The sequence below is a fragment of the Chelmon rostratus genome, chromosome 9, assembly GCF_017976325.1.
Source record: "Chelmon rostratus isolate fCheRos1 chromosome 9, fCheRos1.pri, whole genome shotgun sequence".
In the NCBI taxonomy this organism is placed as follows: domain Eukaryota; kingdom Metazoa; phylum Chordata; class Actinopteri; order Chaetodontiformes; family Chaetodontidae; genus Chelmon; species Chelmon rostratus.
Window position 1 is genome coordinate 6769639 of NC_055666.1, and position 23587 is coordinate 6793225.

The window sequence follows — 23587 nt, forward strand, 5'->3', positions numbered from 1 at the left end:
TTCACTCACTTTCTCTCTCAGTCTTGCTAACACTGTCATGGGAATTTTCATTCATTCTTTTTTATCTTTCCTCTGTCCCTCCTTCCTCCTTTCTTTCCTCCTTTCTTTCTTTCATTCTGTCTTTCCTCCTTGCCTTCATTTACTTTCTTTCCTCATCTAACACTTGTGGGTGTGCCAGCTTGGTCTTATGTAAAGTGGTTATTAATGTGATGCACTTTGCAAGTCATTATATTAATTTTCTCTTTCATCATGTCTAGCCGAAGCCAAAAACTAAAACTGAGAGTTAGTTATTGCCCTTTCAAAAACTCACCAGGTGTCAAAAGATGAAAAATCAGCTGAATATGCATGGATGCATGTGTGTGTGTGTGTGTGTGTGTGTGTGTGTGTGTGTGTACATATTCATGGAGTGTGTCCATGCGCAAGAGCTCTGTGTATACTTTTAGGGCCCTTGGTTTGTGAAAGTAGCTTATTTTTAGAAGAATAATTAAGTTATCGAGCTAAAGATGTTTACTTGCTAAATAGCAATGGGAAGAGAGGAAAACAAATATCACCAAACATGAAAACAACTAGCTATAACACTGTATTCATGTGTTCAATTCGTTTGCCTTCAAGTTTGACTGTGATAAGGACGCACACTCTCCCAAGTGAGTCTGTATATGAACATGCCTCAGACAGCAACCACAGTACAATCCTTCATATTGCCCCATCCATCCGTTCTATAAACTGCTTGTCATGTTTCGGGTCGCAAAGGGCTGCAGTTCATCCCATAATGCAATAAGGGAAAAGTATAGTGCAGTACACCTCGCACAGGTCGTCAGTGGGTCACTTCCTCTATCATCATCATTTACTGTGCACATGCAGCAACAGCAGTATCACTACACTACACAATCCTCTCTTTACAGCCCCGTGGTAAATCTCATTCATGTTCTGTTATGAATGTTTACTTTTGGTTGACGTAAATCTGTGCACCTAAATCACCTCATCCCTTCCTGCAGGTGGATTAATGACGTGAGCGGTCACGCAGCCATCCAGTCATGGCGCTGTGGTGGTGTGCCAACATCCTCTGCAGGCTGGCTGCAGCGTGGTTTCCCCTGCTCTTCACATCCCTGCTATGGCCAGCGGTAAATCTTCCTCGCAGAAGCTCTCTTATAGAAGTCCAGTGGCTGCTTGACTGATTGAAGTAACTTACAGCTTGACACTCTCCAAAAAAAAAAAGGCAGCCTGTCGGTGTTTTAGGCTCTCAGATGGATAAATCATATTCATAAAAAGTGCTTGATGGCATTAGGCACAGGAGTGTCCAATGTTAATACACCTGGTCTGATTTATACAAGCCTCAAGTCTATTTACTCCACTGAGAATTGATTTCTTTCCAAACTGTCAGTGCCTACGCAGGTCTGAACTCATCTGTTTGCTTCTCTTTCTCTTATCTCATCTTTTCTGAATTTCTAAATTTGCCTCTCCTCACTGCTTTCTCATACCTCCTGTATGACACCCTCCCTTGTTTGTCCTATCTGTGCCCCCTCTTTTTTTAATCCCAACCTTCTCCATCTTATTTATTTTCTTTTGTACCATTTCTTCTTTTCCTTCTTGCCCTTACTTCCTGCAGATCTCCCCCGTACATGCCATCCAATCCTGCCCTCGGAGCTGTAGCTGTCCGGGCGTTAAAGAGGTCCACTGTACGTTCAGACACCTCGCCATCATACCAAAAACCTTTCCTAAAGACACAGAGAGGCTCAACCTTGGGTAAGATTCAATGCATAAACACACAAGCACACAGAAGCAGTGAGACATTGCTATCAATGGCAGCCCGAGGGGAAGAAAACTAAACAGTCGGCAGGAAATACTGTGGAATGTGGTGTAGGTGATTCGTCAGAGTGTTTTTTTAGCGAACAAATGATCATCACCGCCTCTCGTGGCTCACAAACGGAAATGCTGAGGTAAATGCTTTTTGCTCTCCGAGATCTCGACTGTTCTATAGAGATCACTTTTATGGTTTTATGGATCCAGAGAAATTACTCTCTTGCCTCAGGGGTTGGGATCATAAAAACATATTGCTGCTTGCCATCGGTTTATCATATGTCAAGCTTCCTTTGGAACAAAAGAAGCCAGTTGCACGCCAAAGACGGCAGTCTCATCAGTGAGATAATCAACACGTAGCCCATGGTGGATTTAATTTGGCAACATCTGCTTCAAACCCAGAAGATAAGGGCTTAGCACCAGCATGTGGTGCTGCACTGACTGCGGAGGAGATAAATCTCCTAATGACTTCCATGTGGGAAGTCACTGCCCTCCAGCACTGCAGAGAAATAGCCCAGTCACTGTTTTATATAAAACAAATAATCTTGTCTAATAATTCACTCAAACACTGGCAAACTACTCGGCAACAGCAGCCAGAGCTGCACGATTGTTTGCATTAGGTGGGAAGAGCTGTCTCTGAATTTCAGGTGCATTACATTCGTGCCTAGAGCAGCTCTCCAGCTCTTCACTACTGGATGTAATGTTGTGATGTGTTGGAGCATTTCAGGAGGTGAATGGTCACCAAAGCTCCAATGCTGAGGCTGAGCTACAGTCCACAGCAGGTAAACTGTCTGTGTGTGTGCCCCTGTGCTGTGGGAACACCACTGTGGGAGCTATTACCGCATTCCAGATATTCTTGGTCTTAAACCAAAACAAAATGAATATACGGTGTTTATATAGCCAGCATCACACCAGGGACTAAGTGGCTACTTTAGGAAGGCTTTGGCAACCGCAAGTGTTATATTTTAATAAGATTACACCACCCACTCCAGGCTACACTGAAAAAAGTAATAGATTCCAACGGCTATAAAGCATTCTGGGCTTTGTTTTATGAATCTGTCTTCAACCATTGGAACGACATATTGCAGGGTTGCAACACCAAAAACACATTCAGCACACATTAACAGACACATGGAGTGTATTATATCATTGCAGATGCACAACATAACAATCCAAAGTTTACAAAAGTGGACATTACATGATTTCCACATGGCAGCAACAATAAGTGACATGCTGATTCCATGATTCTTTTCTATTCTTTTTTATCTTTTCTTTTCTCTTCTTTTCTTTTCTTTTTTCTTTTCTTTTCTTTGCTTTTGACCACTTGCTAGACAGCAAACATAACTAGGTGCAGCAGGCCCATCAAACATTGGATTTCTCCACATGTTGAAAAAGTGTGCATGGATTAGTAGGAAGAGTTTTAATCCATATATGAAAAGTGTGGAGGATGGTCCTTTTTTTTAGCCTGTCCAAAACCAAAAACACAAAAGCAAAAGTGTGAGGAACGCTCTTCATAGCTGTAAACATTATCATCTATCTGTTTAACTAACTTACCATCTACAGTAGTGGCCTAACCCAGTGTCGGTTCCTAAAAAAAGGAACATTTCATACAACATTATTTTGTGGGCTGAGGATAAAGACATTGGCATCCATAGTGTAATATTTCCTCGCTGTGTGGGAGCCAGTCCTGGCTGTTACTATATGAGACTGCAGAGAAACATTAGCAGCTCTGTCCTGAACTTTTATCTTTACTTGACTAACTAGCCCAATCCTGTAATACAACAATAATGCTGTTTCTTTGTCTTCTCTGAATTTTACATATGTAGTATCAAGTGCATATTCAATATTCACTGATTTAAAAATCATCAGCCAGAAATAAAAAGTCAGTCAAAGATAGTATTTTGAACCGATTTATGGAGTTGAACATTATTTAGCTGGCTCCACACAGCTGCCAGTGACAGCTGTCATTTCAGTTTGCAAACACCAGCTGGAAATGAGAAAGATGCATCCATCTCTGACTGAAATGAAGGATCTAAATTTTTTATTTCAAAACTAACAAAGCATTTGAGTGGTGAATCTGTCGGCTTCGTCACCGTGAGCAGCGTATGAGCCATGTGAGAACAGACAGACTGACAGGCGTAGCAACAGTAACTAAGGGCTGGTGAAGCTTAGCAAATCAATTGCAAAACTGAACCAGTTCTGTCAGTTTACCACATATGCTAATTTAATTTCACTGCACAGGACTGTTTGATGTTGCACTTTTGTACACTCTTTTTCTGATTCGCTATTGATTCCCGATGGTTGCTTCTTTGCGTGGGGTAGAAGGCGCTGTCTGTTCTAATGGGGATGACGGGAACGTCTCAAAGACACTTCAGCATGGCAGACATTTGGAGGAGGACCAAACCTTTAGGGAGCTAACATTCAAAAACACTGGACCACCCTGTAAACTGGGGTGCAGAGCAAGAGGATTTAGTATGTAATGCAAAACTGTTGGTATATGTTCACACAGACATGTTTGTAATGCTTTATTTACACTGTGGGGCCTGTTCTGCTTTAGTCCGGGTTTAGAGCAGCGCTGTATGAAGTCAAACAGAAACTGCTCTAATAAATGCAGGCGTCCAACTGCAACTGCCAATTGTTCAGTAAGCGTGGAGGATGCTATGGACCACCTACAGGGAACAACTCCAGCACACAAGGATTTATGGATGTGAGGAGATGGGTGTTGATATCTACTAGCCAGCAGTTTGTCATACTTAGAGAGCCTGGCATAGTGACAGTGGGGCTAAGCGTTTAGCTATTTCTCTATGTGCTCTGTCATAATGCAGTTATTATGAGTTATGGAAAACAGCGCATACAAGTCTGCCATAATTAAAGCTGAAATCAAATCAACTTGCCCCCAGGGGGTCTCTAATCACAAGGGGTGACAAGTTATGAAAACTGCTGCAATGGGAGTGCATGTAATATTTGATGGCATGGTCTAGTTTATTTGTTATTGTGCACTGCTGAAAACAGTTAATCCTCGAGTCCAAGTGAATATTTTTGCCAAGAGATGAGATGTACTGACTTACAACAATCCGGCCATGGCTGTTGCCAGCATGGGGGCATACAAACACCAATCGGAAGTGTCTTTCTTTTAATGTCATGGCCCTCAAGCGTTCAGCTTCAGCGTGTCTTGAAATATGTGCTGCCTGTGCTTGGAACTCCTGTATACTGAAGCACCACTATGAGCGCAAAGCCATGGAAGTTCAGTTGCCTATGGGGGACCCTACACTTAAAATATGTGCATCATGGTAAAGAAAAAACACTCTGGATGAAAGTGGCCACTAGATAATATATTGTGAGCCGGCTGTTTTATTGATGGCAGAGGAAAAAAATGCAGAATCTCCCACATGTGTTCAATTGGGTAGGGATAACCACATAGCTGCACTGGAATGTGGCATGTTTTACAGTTTGGGAGCTCGCTACAGGAGAGTAGACTTTGTCAGACAGTACTGTGCTGATTCCTGGCGTCAGAAGGCCTGACTAACTCTCAAACACTGAAATCTGTCAAACGCTGTCGGCTGCTGCCAATACACAACGCGCTCTGCTCTGTTCCTTTCATGAGTGATGTCTTTGGGTCTGGCATTTACTGTTCTATACTGTACTTGGCAATCAGTCTGACTCTTTAACAGATGTCTGTTGTAATGTGCTGAAATCTGAAGAGAGGTTTTTCAGTAGTTCTTTGGATTTTGATTGCTGAATTTTGTATGTACCGGGGGTCTTATGTGCAAAGACCCCTGCTGCTTTTAGGTAAAACTAATATAAAACACTCCTGTCTATACTGAGTTTCTAAACGTAGGCTGTCCCAGTGCCTACTGTACATTGGTGCAATCTGAGAAGGCTGTGAAAAAATTCAGTACAGTAATTCTTGGTCTGTGTGTGTGTGTGTGTTTTATCTGTCTTTGACATGACAAAGTTTTACGAACGAGGACATAATTACAGGTCAAAGGTTGACTGAGGTCTCTCTGTCATCCCTCTTTCCTCCTCTTTCCAGCTCTCCTTGTCCCCTCCCCTGAAAGCTCATATTGCCCAGACACACATGCAAGCACCGACTGCCAACTAATTTTAGTTTCCTATCCCCCTGACCCTCCAAATGACCTCCTCTTTCATCTCAGTAACTGGCCCTGTTTATTTTCTCTCTCAAACAGTTACAACAGCCTGACGGAGGTGGAGGGGTCAGAATTCAGGTCACTACGGCAACTGGAAATGCTCATGTTGCATGGCAACGACATTAGCACTGTGCACCCTGGGGCGTTTTACAGCCTGAGATCACTCCAGGTAGAATTTGTGTGTGTGTGTGTGTGTGTGTGTGTGTGTGTGTGTAATAATACTAATACTACTGTAAAGATATCATTAAAATCAGACAGGCTTCTCATTCCGTACTGGTTTATATGTGTAAAGTTGGTAAAATAACTTGGAGCCATTTCAAGTATTGTGAATTGAAGTTAATTCTTTCTCCTGACTGAGAAATCAGTTCATTGTTGCATTTTGTGCACCACTGAACCACCCAGTACTGAAATATCAGAGTTAATTCTTCATTATGGTGCATTATTACTCTCCTTTCTGTTCAGGACCAACAAGAAATCCAATCAAGTGAAAGTGGTTAAATACTTATGGTTGCTGATGCTGTTTCATGCCTTCCTTAGGGATTTGTTGCTTTCTCCATATCTGGCTCTAAATCATAGCTGGAGCAAGTCATAGTAAAAACATGAACATGAACAAACATGACTAGGCCATAGGAGGAAACTAAATTTCATTTCCAAGTTCACTTCTGCATTAAGTCAAACCATGTTGCTCTCTTTCAAGTGTGACATTTATTTTGTATGTTTGTTTGCACAGTGTATGTCTCTGTAGGAAAAGACATAACAAATATATATATATATAGATATAGATATGTAAAGATGATGTGTATAAAAACTTATAAAGTACTGAACCCTGGGTTGGGTTGAGTCCATGACTCAGCACGTGTCCCAAAATCTCAAATAATGAGGATGGGATGCTCTTTTCAGTTGTGGCCTTATTTTTTACTGTCAACTCATAAAGGTTAAGAATAACTTTGAAAGTTTCACACAGTGCACTTTCAAATTATTACAAGCTTGGTAACACAATATAAAACTAAATCCAGGCTGAATCAATCAATTACTATGTGTTATGTAAAATGGTTGTTTATGCTGCTAAGCCCACTTAGAAAGTGTTGCCTCCTCTCCTGCTCTACACATCTAGAGCCACTATTAGCCCCTTACCTAACTGTTTCCTGTTTACAAGTAGCTGAAGAAAGTTTAAAGCATCAAGCAAGTTAAATTGACAATATTTTTGTCAGGAGGTGGACTTAACCAGAACTAAAAGGATGCTGAATGTGGGCTCACATCAGTCAGGTTGCGGACACATGTGTGACATGTCTAGTACTCTTTAGTCATAGGAACTTCAATAAATGTCAACGTAACACTAATTCTTTTTTCTAGATCTTGAAGTTGAGTTACAACAAACTAACATCGGTGAACGCAGGTCTGTTTGAAGGCCTTGTTGGTTTGATCCGTCTCCATCTGGACCACAACCTCATCGACTTCATAGAGCCATACTCCTTCTCAGGCCTGACCTCCCTGAAGCTCCTACAGCTGGAGGGGAACCTCCTCAAAGAGATCCACCCTCACACCTTCATAACCGTGTCACTACTGGGAAGCTTTTGGACCTCTGGGCTCAAGTAAGGAATTAAAACAAAGTGGATATTTCTCAGTCATTTTTTCCCTTAAATTGATTGGGTCAGGTTATCTTTAGGACATAAAAACTGTACTTTTGAAGCATATACTTATATTTGTTTAATAGGAGGTAAATATAGAGCTTCTTGGCAAGAGTGTGAAGGGTAGATTTGAAACCAGTATGACTTGAGAGTTTCCTCCAGTTTAAAGACACACAGATACCCCAAAAGAGAGTTATAAAACTTCTATGCCTGTACCTCATACTTTATAGGTACTACAGTATGTTTGTTTCACTTGCTTGCAATGCATTACAATGCATTTAAGGATATTCACCTTGCAAACCAATAAGTGAAGGAAACGAAACGCTGTTTTGTCTCAGACACTTACACCTGTCAGACAATCTGTTGGAGCAGCTCCCTGCCGCAGCCCTGAAGTCAGCTTCCAGGCTGGAGCTCCTCTCTCTGCATGGTAATCCCTGGACCTGTGACTGTCAGCTAAACTGGTTGGTGGAATGGAGCTCCACTCATGAAGGTATGGACACATGAATGAATACTTCAGTCTTATTTTCTCATTAGTAATTTCTGAAATTTGACACTATTCTTTACGTCTTCACTTCTGTGGTGCCAAAATATTGTATCTAACCTGGACAACGTACGAGTTAACGACTATGTAAAGGCTTGTGGAGAGACACTGTAAAATGTAAAGTTGCATTCATTGATTTTACAAAATCAAAAATTGGTCACTTCAACCAAAACAATGACCTAAAAGAAACTAACACTCTGCAGAGCTCCACAAAGCAGAAACAGAGCTACTGATTCAAGTGACAAGTCTCTTCAGGTTCATCACCAAGAGCGACCTCCATCACTTTGTTTTCATGAAAATTGATTACATTTTTACTTTTTCATCATCCTTCCTTCTCATTCAGTATTTCTCATGACACATGTGCTTGTCTCATTTGTCCATACTTTGTTAAGTTTTCACAAACACCTCTAACCAGTCCCATATGCTAGCTGTTTGTATCAAGAGAACAGTTGGCAATACATCACTATCTGAAAATAAGGGACTATGACCACCAGAATTGTATGAACCGATGCACGAACCTTCACTGAACTTATAGTCATGTAAAGATAAAATACTGGATTTGCATTTTCCCAAACCTCTATAATTCTAGATTCGTGTTTAATACCTATTCATGTTTTGCACCTATTCCCCTTCCTTTCCTGTCTCCCGTCTTAATTCATTCCTTTTTCCTTTTCTGTTTTCCCTTACTCTATCTTTACCTCCATCTCTCACTGCCTCATTTTTTAACTTGCTCCTTCATCTTTCCCTCTAATGTTTGTTGTCCTCTTCCCTTTTTAACTCTCCCTCTCCTCTTCTATCCCTGTCTTTCTTCAAGGCATAATAAAGTGCAAGAAGGAACGTGGTGCCAGTGAAACTTGCCCCCAGTGCTCCTCTCCTCAACCACTGAATGGGACTTTTTTACTTGGACTGACTCCAGACAAGCTCACCTGTGAACGGCCAGCTCTTCGCTCCCCTCTCAAACAGTGGGACAATCCTGTGTGGGCTGAATCTGAAGTAGAGCCTGACCTCCCGTACACCCGTGACTTTGAAACGGCTTTAGGCCATCTCACGTTCGTTCTCTCTGACAGCCACGGAAACAGTGCTCATGTGGCATGTGACGTGCGCCACCCTGGAGACAGTTCACCCATGACTTGGACAGTGAATCCACTTTCACCTGGGGAGTTGTCTGTCAACGTTTCATTGGTGACTGTCCTTGAGTGTGAGATTGATCGAGAGACACTGCAAAATCTGTGGCAGTTGGTTGCATATTACTATGAAAGCCCAGCTATCTTGGAGAGAGGTCAACAGAAAGGGAATGCAAGCAGGGTCACCTATCAATATGCCCAAGCCATAAATGAAAATTCACCATATTTCACTGAGTTAAAAGGGTATTTGGTAGCAGAACCCTCGTGGCTGCTTCAACCCAGAGTCACTTTGAGGCTCAACAGACAGCAGACAACTACCAAGAAATTAGTAATGGATTTCACTACCGTAATTACCAAGAGCATCAACAGCCACAGAGGGCAGGAAGACGACAATGACCTCACCACGTCCTGGGCTCTAATTCGCAGAGGGACAGCAGGGCGGGTTCAGACTGCGCTTGATGGTTCAAAGGTTCACTTGGAGTGCAGTGTTGTCACTTCAAATCCAGAGGTGAAAGTGGAATGGGTGCTTCCGGATTTATCCATTGTGGAAGATGCAACTGATAAAATTGAAATTTCTGAAAAAGGAGAACTTGTGATTTTAAATGCCACACTGTCTGACTCAGGCCTTTATCACTGTATGGTCAGAACCAAAGCTGGTGTGGACTTGATGTCTTTGAGGCTCACCATAAAAGAAAGAACACTCGGCCCTACTGCTTTTAATGGTCAGAAAATTGTAGTTGAAAAGGGGCGCTCTTTTTCTCTCCACTGTGAGGTGACCTCAGTCCAGCCGAGTCAAACTATGTGGTACCTACCCAAAAACCAAATTCTTCTCGCCACACAACAGACTAGACGAGCACAAGTCATGGAAAATGGGACATTGGTGGTAAGGAGGTTGACACAAGAAGACGCAGGGGAATACAGCTGCTTGACCTCAAATCTGTATGGAGTTGATATGTTGTCACACATGGTGGAAGTCACAGAAGAAAAGGCCTCTGATAGGTCCAAAGTACAGACGGAGAGAGAGCAGCAGATCTTGCCAATTGGCAGGGAGGAAGGAGAGGGTTCAGGGGGAGATTACCAGGAAATTATACGTCCTTTTGCGACGCAGTTCCCTAAGAAAGTAGAAAAAAAGCAAAGAAACCCTAATGGGTTTTCAAAAAGGATACGAATTAAAGATTCAAAGAGAAAACCCAATAAATCTGTTAAGGAATTAGATCCAGATCGTTGGGCAGAGATATTGGCTAAAGCTAAGGCCAAACCAAGTGTTGCTCTGCCCACAGAGCAGTCACTACCAGAGCCCAGCACTGTAACTGTCCAAACAAGTATGTCCCAACTTACTACTACAACTGCCAGTATAACTGCTACTACCCCTAACAGTTTACCCCCTACTTCTACCCTTTCTGATATTAAGACTGAGGGCTTTTCTACAGATAAGAAATCAAATAACGCAAAAGCTGAAACATTGGAAAGTCTGCCTCAGATTTTGCAAACACCTCCTCCCAGAAGTACAGATTCAATCCCACACCACGTTGGTGGAACCATGGAAGAAACAAAAGCTGTTGTAGATCGTCCTGCTTTAGGAACTCAGCCAGTTGATCAGCCAGAAAATAAGCACTCTGGAGAGGGGAGAAGGAACCACAGTCTCGTTCCTGGTCAGTCAAACAGGAGAAGATTGCCTTATAGACATAGAAAACCCCCAATGAGAAGAGTCCGTCCACGTGTACGCCCCTTGGACCCTTCATCAAAACAGCTGCAAACAACTGCTCCCCCAACAACAACCACCACACCAACAACAACGATGACCACAACTACAACTACTACCTTCACTACAACTACAACATCACCTCTTCCAACCACTGTGAAATCCCATGAAACCTTATCTGCTCAGTATCAGACAGAGGAAGATGAGGGCGAATACAGTGAAGAATATGATTACAAGGATAGTGATAGTTTGGATGTCAAGGAAGATTTAGGCAGTGAAACGTCTGCCAATGATCTTGGCAGTAGCCTTACCACATTCCCATCAGCTGGAGAAAAACGTACCCATGACAGTAGCTCTCCAGATAGATATGAGTTACCCAAACCAAAAACAACTGTCAGCTCAAAGCTAGATAGTGCCCCTCATCCAACTGAAAGGACAATAAAAGTCAATGCAAACATAAACAATTCTGATGGGCAGGGGGTTCAGATAAGTGAACAAACTGAAGAGACGGGCAGAGACTATAAAAATCTAGCAGGAGAGAGTGAGAGGGAGGTAATGAAAGGACAAGAAAAGGATGAAATAGATGCAGAAGTGAGTGAGAAAGGCACAGAAAAATCAAAAAAGGAATGGGTTACACAGAGCAACAACATGCAGGATAACATCCGATTAACGACACTAAATAGACCAAGACCTAACACCCAGCCTTCAGTACAACAAAATACACCAACCCAAGCAAGAACTTCATCTCCCAAAGTCCTTACCTCAAACTCAACCAGAGGCAGAGCAAGAGAAGAAGTCACACAGAAAGAGGATGAAGGGGTAAGGAAGCCAAAAGTGGATCCAGAGGTCCACAGTTTCCCAATAATGGAACCAGTTCACCCATGGCTTCATCAGAACAAACAGGGAGGAGGGCAAACTACTTCCTCCAGGATGACACACACAAACCGAGACAGAAATACAGGAAGACAAGATGAAGTGAACCCAAACCGGCATTCCCAGGCTCCCAGAGTTCCCCCGACCTCCCGCTGGCCTTCACACCATCATCATCACCATCATCTCCCAGTCTCCCCCTCCTGGCCACATCACAGGACATTTCCTCATCCAAGGCATGGTAAATAAAGCTGCTGTGTAATGATTTCCTGTTCTGAAATGACCAAATGTGATTGATCGGATGCGTAAGAGTTAAGAACAGAGAACAAGACTGTTATATTGACTTGACTAACAAATGAACTCAAGGCAATATTTTGTTGACTTGGTGCTTGGTTTGAATGCATGGATGCACATAGTTGACCAAGTATTCTCTGCTCCTAGGTCCTGGGCCACACCCTGTGCCCACACACCGACCTTGGCCTTTCCCCCACCCCTGGGCTCAAAACCAGGTTGTAACCAACCGACCAGAGATCACAGCTGAAACAGTGAAGCCCACACCTACAATTTCTGGAGCAGCAGCGAACTCCAGATTCAAACTCTCTAATCCCCACCTGTCACATCATCCTCAAACTCATCATGTGGATGGCAGGACCCAAACCAGAGATCACCTCTTTCTATCAAGGCTGAGGAACAGATACAGACAGGTGTGATGACTGATGGCTTTGTGGGTGTGCCAAATGTGATGAATCTAATTGTGTATCTAAATGCTTTTAAGTGTTTTAAGAACATGCAAAAATCATATAGTAGAATAGTAAAATTAAAGGTATGGTGTGTAGGATTTAGTGGCGTTTAGCCGTGAGGTTGTAGACTGCAACCAACTGAAGACGTTACCTTTGGAGAACCTATGGTGGCTACTGGAAAAACAAACAATGCAAAAGACCCTCTCTGGAGCAGTTTGATTTGTCCATTCTGGGCTGCTGTAGAAACATGGCAGTGCTGCCTCTGTTGATATAAGGAGCCCAGTCTAAGATAATGAAAACACAAAAATTCGGGTGATTTTACACAATAAAACCCAATTATGAAAATGATATTCTGTGTCTGCCAACAGATCCCCCTAAATCCTACACACTATAGCTTTAAGTACACACACGATAAAAAGTGGATCAATTCACTATAGGCTGAAAAGTAAATGAATTTGGCTTACATTATTTTAACTCAGTGTTTTCTTGCAAATAAGCAAGAAAAAACATTGGTGAAACTAATAGCATTAAGAATGGCTGAGCTTTATTTATTTTTACTAGTTAAAGGCCCATCTCTTTTGCATGCTGGCTCGCTGGTACACTGAAATAGAACACGGCTGTCATGAATGTTTTTAGTAAGTACGTAAGTAAAGCTTTATTTATATGCCACTTTTTAAAACGCACTGTTGCAAAGTGCTTCACACACATGAAAAGATAAAAATGAGTAAGCAAATAAGGTAAAATACATTACAATATAAAACACAAAACAATGAGAGACAGCAGACATCAAAACAACAAAAAACAAGCGACAAGTGGAGAACTATGACAAGACTTGCAGATAAAGATAAAGAAGCCGCTTGAAACAGTTCAGCAAATCCCATAGATGGAGGAAGATGATTTCCGAGGGTTGGGGCTTAAACAGCAAAGGCATGATCACCTATTGTTTTGCAATTGGAGCAGGGGGTGGAGAATAGCTGCATGAAGCTTTAGCTCATTGTTTTGATTTTACACTTACTAAGGTTGAGATCAAGTTTTCAGCATTAGCTTCTCCCATCAAACACGATCTGTTCAATTTGCTGCATGCTCAATGCTAAAGTTTTCTCAGAAGTTGGTGAAGATCAAAAAAGAGCTAAAAGCAGAGATAATATTGGTCCTACAATAATCAAGTGGCTAAAAATGACCCTATTTGCTGGATGTCGTGTTTTATACTAACAAAAAATTTATTTTAGTCGGGCTTTGGTAGCAACACAATGCTGACAATTACGTTGAATCAGCTCATAGAGATGGATTTAATTCCAAGTAAATTGGTCAATACCATCAAATTGATTGTTCGATTTGGATTTTTCCAGGCACAGCTCGATCGCATCGCTCAGCTAGGGAGGATGGTGACACCCAAACCTCACACTAGCTACCACAATCCCAACCCATTTCCACATAGACCCCACACCCCCAAACCACTAGCACCCACTGCTTCTTACACTTACACCCTCCAGCCGCCGAAGCCTGCTAAACCCTCGTCATCATCATTCTCTGGTTTCATCCCAACCCCTCGACCTTACCACCCCACCACCCCTGGGGTTCTGTATGGCAGCAGATGGCCTGTTGGAGGTAGGTACATGACTGAAAAAGATACAGGCTAGGTGTTTATAATGGAAAATAGCAGTATAATTGAATTGAATATTTTAATCAGTAATAATTAAACTATCTCCTCTTGTTTGAATGTATCTTTGTAGCAGGACGAATTAGCTCTCGGCGGCCCACAGCTGCACCTCCTTTCCCGTGGGTGTTTGGAGCCGAAAGCGGTGGTGTGAAACCCCGTATCACTACGGAAACCAAAGCTAGTGTGTCGGTGCTGGCGGAGAGTGATGTGTTCCTGCACTGCAAAGCAACAGGGACTCCTGAACCCAGCATCGCCTGGACCAAAGTCTCCACAGGTAGGGTAGAGAGAGATTCAAAATAAGAGATTTAAGGGCAAAAGGAAAATGGAAAATTAACACAGCCTCATTCATCTCATTGCCCCCATGTCAGATCAGCCTATTCAGTCTATTTTTACAATTGTATAACAATTGGAGATGCCAGATACAGAAACTGTCGAATGTGGCGTACTCAGTTCTGAGAATCATGATTCAGAATTTAAAACTCTTCCTCCTCTTTGTCTTCTTGTCTTTTGTTTTCCTTTTTCAGGTGCCACCATCCCAGCCAACACTAAGCATGGTCTCCGTTTTGAAGTCTTAAAAAATGGAACTTTTGTCATTAAAAACATTCAGCTTCAGGACAGAGGCCAGTACCTCTGCACGGCCCAGAACAGGTTTGGATCAGATCGCATGGTCATCACCTTAGCAGTCCAGACTGAGGCACCCAAGATCCAGCCACCCACATCCACAGAGATAGCAGTCTACTTAGGCAAAAGTGTGACTCTTGACTGCTTCGCTTCAGGAAAACCATCTGCCCAAATTTCCTGGATTCTTCCAGACAGGTCGTTTGTTCGTGAAGTCGGGACCGTTCACACTCTCCTTTCTCCAGTGTCTCTGCTTCAGAATGGAACCCTGCAGATTCACTCTCCCAATTTCTCCAGCAAAGGGGACTACAAATGTATTGCAAGCAATGCAGCTGGTGCTGATACAATTACTTATCACCTCCATGTGGCAGCTCTGCCTCCAAGCATCAGTGAAGGAATGGATACTGTGACCATTCAGCCAGGTATAGTACAGAAATCAAAGTCATTCACACATGAAACATCCCCAAACATCCCATATCAGAAAGTTTTCCTTTTGATATGGCTGGTAGACGAAGACAATCAAATGCTTGCAATGTCACAGTAAGAAATCTAAACTAATAAAACTGCATTTAACCAGGCAGGAGTGTGTATATCCACTGCTCTGTGAAGGGTGAACCAGTGCCCACTCTGAAGTGGACACTCCCGGCAGGCGTCCATGTAAAGCCGTCACAGTTCCTTGGGCGCAGGCTGTTTGTCTTCCCCAACGGGACGCTGTATGTGAAGAACGTTTCTCCATCTGATGCTGGGAGGTATGATATTTGCATTTGTTTTAGCCCAGGGGTGTCCAAACTCTTTTCACTGAGGGCCACATACAGAAAAATACAGGAGGGGCTGGGCCATTTTTTGGAGGTGAGGTATAGCCTCACCTTCAGTGTAATAAAGTCAGGAAAATCAATTCAAAGTTGGTCAAATATGCTATATTGTTCAGTATGATTGCAGAAAAAACTGCCTTCATCACAGCTTTCCATAAAAGGATTTTTAGTGATTTATTCAGAAAAAGGGCTGGCAGCTCATTCTCAGAACAGCAGCCTCAGATGGTGATCCCCCACAGTACAGAGAAAGATCAATAAAGGGGAAAATGGGATGGGTACATTTCAAGCTTGTCATTTAACCTTTGCTAGAAACAACAGACTGAACTGGACTTAAACACAGGAGTGCATATAATTTTAGTCAGTTATTCTGGTGAGGATCAGCTGTGCTGGGTATTTAATCAGCACGGTGCTGATCATCCAGCTGCGGTGCTGATCCGATGTCACTCGGGCCAAAAATCTGGACAAATGTCACTTTGATCCAGGAGCGATCGAATCTGCCTCAGTTGAGATAAGCTGATTTTGCGCAGTGTGTGCGCAAAATCAGCGCTATGTACTCTGCGTATTAACAAGAAACACGCATATAACGCGTGTATTAATAAGAAACACGCATAAACGCGCAAAAGCGGAGTAGTGACAGAACTGATGCAGCATTATTGATATTTGTTGCGCGTACCTGCATACTACTTATGTGCATACATGCTTATTAACACACGGATACTGTGGAATATATTTTGAACTAAAGTGGGCTAAAGTGGGAACGGCATTGCACTCAGTGGAAGCAGTGATGCTGCCTTCAGCCTTCTACCTTGGCGCTGCCATGTTTGGTAACCTGGGGTAAATTTGTTCTGTGATTGTCCTTTTTTGGTGGGGCAGCCGCTTTGTTCAACAGTAGTCCCCACAGTCCCCCTGGTGTTAAAACTAAGAAGTGCAATACACTCAAAAGTTCCAGGTGCTGGCCATATTTTATTCTATTTATACAATTTCTTGCGGGCCAATTAAAAATGGACTGCTGGCCACAGTTGGCTGACGGGCGCAGTTTGGACACCCCTTTTTTAGCCTGTTTTCATATGATTCATTGTTTCTGTCAGTACACAGGGTTAAATGTCTGGTTTAATATAATTACTGTATCATGAGACATGGTTCTTGTTTTAGTTGGCCTCCCTTGTTAAATCAGAATCTTTTTTTCACCTCTTAAGATAGAGAAATAATTCTCTCAATCTTTTGATTTCCCTCTGAAGCTTTATGTCAGAAAAATTTAGTTTAGGTGTGTGGGGTTTTTTTAGTATGTATTTTTTTAAAGACTGAATTTAAATGTATCAATTCAGGTCAGTGGAGGTTGTATAAATCAAGAAACATTTGTGGATACATAAATGTGTCTTGTCTGTCTGCAGGAACTGATGCCTTCATGGCAGCACACACTCCAATGCTACACTGCTGTCTGATAAAAGTTAAAATGAACATTGCAAATGATCCTGGCTAACCAGCTACCTATAACATCAACTTTCATTGATATTAGTTTTATTTTTAGCAAACCTGCTGATGGCTCTAGGGATGGCAGTGTAGGTTGGTTGGTCTTTTAGTCCACTACTTTTTCCAGACTGAAATATTTGAACAGCTATTGGATGGGATGCCATTCATGGTGCCCAGAGGATGAATCATACACACTTTGGTGATCCCTTAGGTTTTCTTCTAGCAACACCATGAGGCTGACATGTATGATTTTGAATTAAATGTCTTAACAATTGAATACATTTTCAGGATTATTAAGGTCTCCTGCAGATGGATCTTATTGATTTCCATTACTTTTCTAGTGCCAGCAGCAGGTGAAGATTTTAAGTTATCGAGTAAAATAACATCTATTGGATAGATGGTAGATAATTTGGCACAAACATTCATGTCCCCCACGGGATTGTTTGTCATAAACTTTATTTATCCTGATTTTTAATCTAGTGCCATCATCCAGTCAAAATTTAAATTAGTCAATTATGTTGGCCTTTGACCAAATGTCAGGCTGGGACTCAAGACAGGACTCAGAGATTTATCAGAAAGCAGACTTTAGTTATCACAAACACCAATGACCTCAGAGCAGAGTGACAAATAAGCAGGCTATGAAATTATTCTATGGGAACTTCAACTCTCCAAGGGGAGAGAGCAAAAACCTTGAGTAAAAAAAAGTCACTGAGAAAAGAGAACAGAACTAAACAGAAAATCACTCCGGAAGGAGGAAAGGGATTAATGCAACAAACAGCCTCGAAAAGGTAAAGAAAACAAAATTCACTCCGAAGGGAGGTAAACTGAACTATAGAAATTAGTAACAAAAAACGCTCAGACTGGAGGAAAATAACAAAAGAAACTCGCTCCTGGAAAATGGAGGCTCTAAGATACATTAGAAACTTTAAATGACAAACCAAAAGTCACTCCTTATGGAGGAAAACAACACGGCTATGAACAAAAACTATTACCAAAAGGCAAAAACTAGATTATACAAGTTAAAAACAAACAAACAAAAAAAACATTTGTTAGAGGATCAAAGGCTTCCGCGCAATTAACTCTAGCAAGGACAAGGACAGGCTCGGGTGACTCGATCATCGGACAAAGACACTCTGGCATAAGACAAGGGAGACACAGACTATTTAAGCACATGGAGGGTAATATGAAACAGGTGGAGACAATAGGTAATCAGACGAACTGGTGACACATGAGGAAGAGCAAGTGCTCTGAAACGAGAGGAGATTTAGTCTTTCAAAATAAAACAGGAAATGACAAGACAAAAAAAAAACCCAGGAAGAGACAAACCTCACCACGGTGTGACACCAAATACCTTATGGCATTCGCATCAGCCTCAGAAAGCTGCTAGCATGTCGTCCTCACTTGGAAGTGGGACCTACCGACTGTAGATCTTCATCTTCTGCCTTTGGATGGCATGCAGCAGTAGATGTGTTGTGTACTGCATTTAAAGTCAGCTGTGTACCATTTGACAAGTCACCAGAAGAAGTCACCGGGCTGCTGTCAATCCTTCCACAGGTACGAGTGTTTAGCCACTAATGCTGTGGGCATTGCAAAAAGAACCGTCCTGCTGGAGGTGAGGGCAGATTCCCCCTCCTTCCCACGCCAGCCTCCTGCTCCCCTCCCCATCCCTCCAGCCCACCGCCATGGTGTTCCATCCCGCCAACACTCTGTCTCGGCTATGTATGGCTCTGCCGTCTACCTGCACTGTCCAGAGTCGACCGGATCCACAAGAGGGACAATCTGGCAGCTGCCCACCAAGACCATCATGGAACATCGATACAGGTAGCTGACTTTCATGAATTCATGAATCAGTATAATACTGACCAAATTATTAATATGTTAAAAGGTTTTACTTTCCATTAAACTCTACTGACTGCTTTAATCTCAACCATGTCCTCCATCTGCTTGCAGTCCAGAGAGACCAATTAAAGTCTTCCGTAATGGGACTCTGAGGATACTTCAGCTAACAGAGCTAGATGGTGGAAATTATCTGTGTGTCTTTCAGCGGCCCAATGGGGAGGACATGGAGCTCTTCCAGGTATGAACAGGACAGAAAATGACTTCTGGCAGGTTAATTTTTCTGCCAACTCTGTTCCATTAATCTTCATTTAATTTCTGGCCGAGAACACTTGTTCATTAAGAATCTCTGTTTTGTTAATGAGTATCAAAGACACTGTTGTAAAGACATGTCTTCATGTAAGAATCAAAGAAGTGGTCTATCCTCACAGTTAAGAACAGGATTTTAATTTTCATACATGGGCTGGCAAAAGCTGTAATAGTCTAATCAGTCTCTGTATTTTCCAAGCTTTCACTGCAACTTCTCACATTAAAAGTATTTCATGGATGTGCTCATATTTTTGTATGTATTTGCTCTATCAGGTAGAGGTGTTAATGACCCCTCCCAGAATCGAACATGTGAGGACTCCACAGACCAGGGTCACCTTTGGAGAAAACTTCCAGGTAGCTATGGGTAGCTACAGTTTATTTAAAGTAGGACCGGGTCTGATGTTGTAAGGACTTCACTACATCACTTCAGTTTTGTTCATACATTTTATTATTTTTTTCTGTATTTTATGATTTTATTCGTGTGCATTTGATCTTATAAGACATTTAGGTCTCATTTCCTAAAAGCATCAGGGGTTGACTTTTTAGCCACTTGGGAGCAGCACCTTGTTAAGTTTATATAGCAGAAGTAGTGATGAGCAGGTGCCTATTCACACATCCAGCAGGTAGAAAACAATTAAATCATTTAGAGTTTCTGTCCACCTATGGATGTAAGTTAAATTCTTTTAGCTCTGTTTTGGTCTCAACCAAGTCCTCAGGGAAATACCTGGCTCTTTAGCAGCTAAACGCTCCACTATGCTGACCAGCTAGTTGCTAACTTTGTCTGTCTGCTGTTTGGAGCTGGGCAGGTAGTGTGCAGGCCTTTTAACTGAAACAGGGTAGATGAGGACAGTGAGAGTGAACCAAAGCAGCAAAGGTACCAAAACAATGAGCTGAAAGATGCTAAAATGCTCTCTAGAGTGGAACTGCTATTAATCTAGGTGCAAAGAGCGACCCCTTTCAAATGACACATAGCCATTAAAATAAAATGAATACACAATAAACAAGACATACAGCTTTACAACAGATTCGGCCAATTGTTTTAATTCTTAATATAAAGTGTAACTTTCGTACACCAAAAAAACCTTTCAGCACTACAGACAATGTCATTACTTGACTTGACTTTAACAATTAAAAAAAAACCCTAAACAGTGAGATCTTCATTCAGAAATAAGCCTATATTCTGATTCAACCTAATCAACTCATTCTCCCTCCTTTCTTTACTTTTAGGTCGATTGTGTTGCAACAGGCCTCCCTGATCCAGAAGTTTCCTGGAGTCTCCCCGATGGAACATTGATCAACAACGCCCTTCAGTCGGATGACAGTGGACTACGCAACCGCCGCTATGTTATTTTTGGCAATGGAACGTTACTTCTCCAGCAAATGGGCAAAAAAGATGAGGGTGACTACACTTGTTATGCCAAGAACAAACTGGGCAAGGATGAAAGAAAAGTGAGCGTCAAAGTGGGACCGAATGCTCCAAAAATTAGATTAAAATCACAGTCACTGCTAACGGTAAAATTAGGAGAATCAGTTAAGTTGAGTTGCCAGGCCACAGGTGAACCTACACCAAAAATCACGTGGATCTCACCAAGAAATGATGTGATATCAATATCCTCAGACAAATTTCAGATCATGGATGACGGGGTGTTATTGGTGAAAAAAGTCAGACTAGCTGATGAAGGGAAATATGCGTGTGTGGCACGCAATTCTGCTGGCGACGATGTTAAAAACATGAATCTTGAGGCTGAACCACAGGAACCCTCTCTCAATGGTATGAAAGGAAAGAGCACCACAAAGGTCTTGGCAGTTTCCTACCAGACAGCACTCCTGGATTGCAGAGTGGAAGGGAAACCCGAACCAAGAGTCTGGTGGGTTACGCCTTATGGTCACTCCCTCCCAACACCCTACCTAGGCGGTCGCTTCCAAGTCCATCGGAATGGGAGCTTGGAGCTGAGAGGGGTGAGGAAAACAGATGAAGGGAGGTACATGTGTCTGGCTAAAAACAACCTGGGTGAAGCCTCACTTTTGGTTGAATTAGACGTGGCATCATTAGCTGAGAAACCAAGTTTTGCCGTTCCCAATATTGAAATCTTACCAATAAAGCAAGATGGCGGGGCATTAAGCCTGGAGTGCCCCGCTCGTGGAAAACCCAACCCGGAGTTTGCATGGATTCTACCCAACGGAACAATGTTAACACCTGGCGTCAGACTCCAACGCTTCACACATCATCTGGGTAATGGAACTCTACAGATATCGCAACCAGTTGCAAGTGATAAGGGAGTGTACCGGTGCCTTGCAAAAAATGTAGCAGGACAAGCCGAGAAACGTTATTCTCTGGAGGCGGGAAGAAAGCCAGTGATCAGGGGATCTACAGGTATGTTTTTTCATCTGGTAAACTTGTTGTTTTCCTTTGGTTTGGATTCTTTCCACACAGAAAACATTCTAATGAATCAAAGTGCAGCACTGTAAGTCACGTGAGAAGATTGACTCTACTCACTTAAGAGCATGAAGGTCCAGAGGTGGGTCTTATCCGCCCAAATATGAATGAAGCCAGGGATAGTGGAGGTCAGTCACAGCTGGGGATGCTCAGAGAAAGTCAATCTAATCTATATAATGACATCATGTAAAATCATGCATGTTTTTCCTGTTTTTTTGTATTAATTTGAATGGCCAGGCTAACTTATGTCTCATAGTTTTAAACATTTTACAAGTAATTTGAGAACATTTTTAAAGTACAGGAGACAACAAACACCAGCATACAGTATGTTAAAGCAGCCACTGCAACCACACAGTCAACAACATGAAGCTAGTGCATGAGAACTGCACAGAGAGGAAGAGGAAAAGACAGCACCTGGACGTGAGCTAGAGATGTGACCCATGACCACCAGAAGTTGTAATAATGCAGCGCAGTGAGGACACAAACATTTCATAGAGGAGATAAGCGTATATAACACAGAACTATCCGTCTGTCTGCAGTGCAGTTCACACACTTCACTTATAAACCACAGAATCATATAGGAGCATTAGTCTTTATGATTGGAGTTTTTATATCAAGTCTCAAGCCTGCATCACGCTTTTTTAATCAACTGACGGTTTTTATAATGCCTGGCTTTAAGGGGGTCCTTAACAACTTCCTGACCTTGATGCATTTTCTGGCTAGCTGCTAGCAACTGTTGTTTTTACTCCCCTGCATCCCAGCACGCAATGCAAACATGGCTACAAGACAAATTTACCTCAAAAGTCTGGAATGCTACAGGGCCTTGGTGCAGGGGCTTTGGTCCACATGAGTTCTGTTTTCTTATCTGCCTAAATTAATCAAACCAAGAGGCAAAGTAAACCAGAGTGTAATTGAACTGAAAACTCTGGCCATATTGCCTCAATGTATTTTGTTTTCATCAGATCATCATTTCATCCATCATTTTTACATATAATCTACTTACTGCTATTATTTTACTTTTCCAGGTGGGATGAAGATCACTTACGGCCTCAATCTCAACTTGCCCTGCAGTGTGGATGGCTGGCCGCAGCCATCAATCACATGGACCCTCCCTAATGGTCTTGTTTTGGACAAACCTCAAACCATTAGCCGGGTATCTTTCCTTGCAAATGGGACCCTCCACCTCAAGCATGTTGCCACCTTTGACAAAGGAACATACTCCTGTAAAGCCTCCAACTCTTTTGGCTCTTCAACACTATCCTACCCAGTTGCAGTGATGGTTTTCCCCCCACGCATCACCAGTACGATGTCCTCAATTACAAGAGTCAACCGGGGATCACCAGTGACGCTAAGTTGTGTAGCAGCTGGTATTCCCAAGCCGGATATTTCATGGACATTGCCTGGACGCACAACGCTGGTTCCACATAACCGGTTCACGGTGCAGGGAGGGATTCACATGACAGAGGACGGCAGTCTGGTCATACAGAACCCCGTACTCATGAACTCTGGCATTTACAAATGCAATGCTAAAAATGCACTCGGAACAGACTTTAAATCTACTTACCTACAAGTGGTCTGAGTGAAGAGCCATAATGATTATATTGGCAGAGTTAAGACTGGATGAAGATTTTTCTTTCAGAATCTGCCTGAAGCTGCCTGACTATTGGCCTGAGATACCTTTCAAAGCAGTTTCCACTGAACAATGAAGTTTCAAACAAGGACTTCCCAGTTAACGCTCACGTTTGACTGTAGTATTTTGTTTTATGTTGCAAATGTTACATTTTGGACTTAAAAATGCATTTTTCACTTCTCGAAATGCATTTCTTCCCTTATCAAAGCCTTGCCTTTCTGGCCTTACCTTGCTTTGTAATTTAACCTTCCTCATACAACATTAA

The 23587-nt window shown here is 42.3% G+C and overlaps 1 protein-coding gene across 1 annotated transcript; it reads left to right on the top strand.

The window, feature by feature from the left end:
• The first annotated feature begins 1034 nt into the window (after positions 1-1034).
• Positions 1035-23271, top strand: si:ch211-159i8.4 (matrix-remodeling-associated protein 5). The gene is made up of 16 exons (XM_041944611.1): positions 1035-1121; positions 1607-1743; positions 5985-6114; positions 7299-7537; positions 7912-8063; positions 8929-12051; positions 12252-12514; positions 13900-14158; positions 14284-14484; positions 14735-15250; positions 15406-15577; positions 18665-18931; positions 19061-19187; positions 19529-19609; positions 20483-21629; positions 22718-23271. The coding sequence occupies exons 1-16, from the start codon at positions 1035-1037 to the stop codon at positions 23269-23271; spliced, it is 7455 nt and encodes a 2484-aa protein (XP_041800545.1).
• Positions 23272-23587: the final 316 nt, after the last annotated feature.

Bases quoted from the DNA above. Each gene is read 5' to 3' on its own strand.
- si:ch211-159i8.4 (XM_041944611.1), top strand. From the start codon at position 1,035: ATGGCGCTGTGGTGGTGTGCCAACATCCTCTGCAGGCTGGCTGCAGCG. The intron at 19,188-19,528 runs GTATGAACAGGA...TTGCTCTATCAG, and splicing joins AGGACATGGAGCTCTTCCAG to GTAGAGGTGTTAATGACCCC. The intron at 21,630-22,717 runs GTATGTTTTTTC...TTACTTTTCCAG, and splicing joins AGTGATCAGGGGATCTACAG to GTGGGATGAAGATCACTTAC.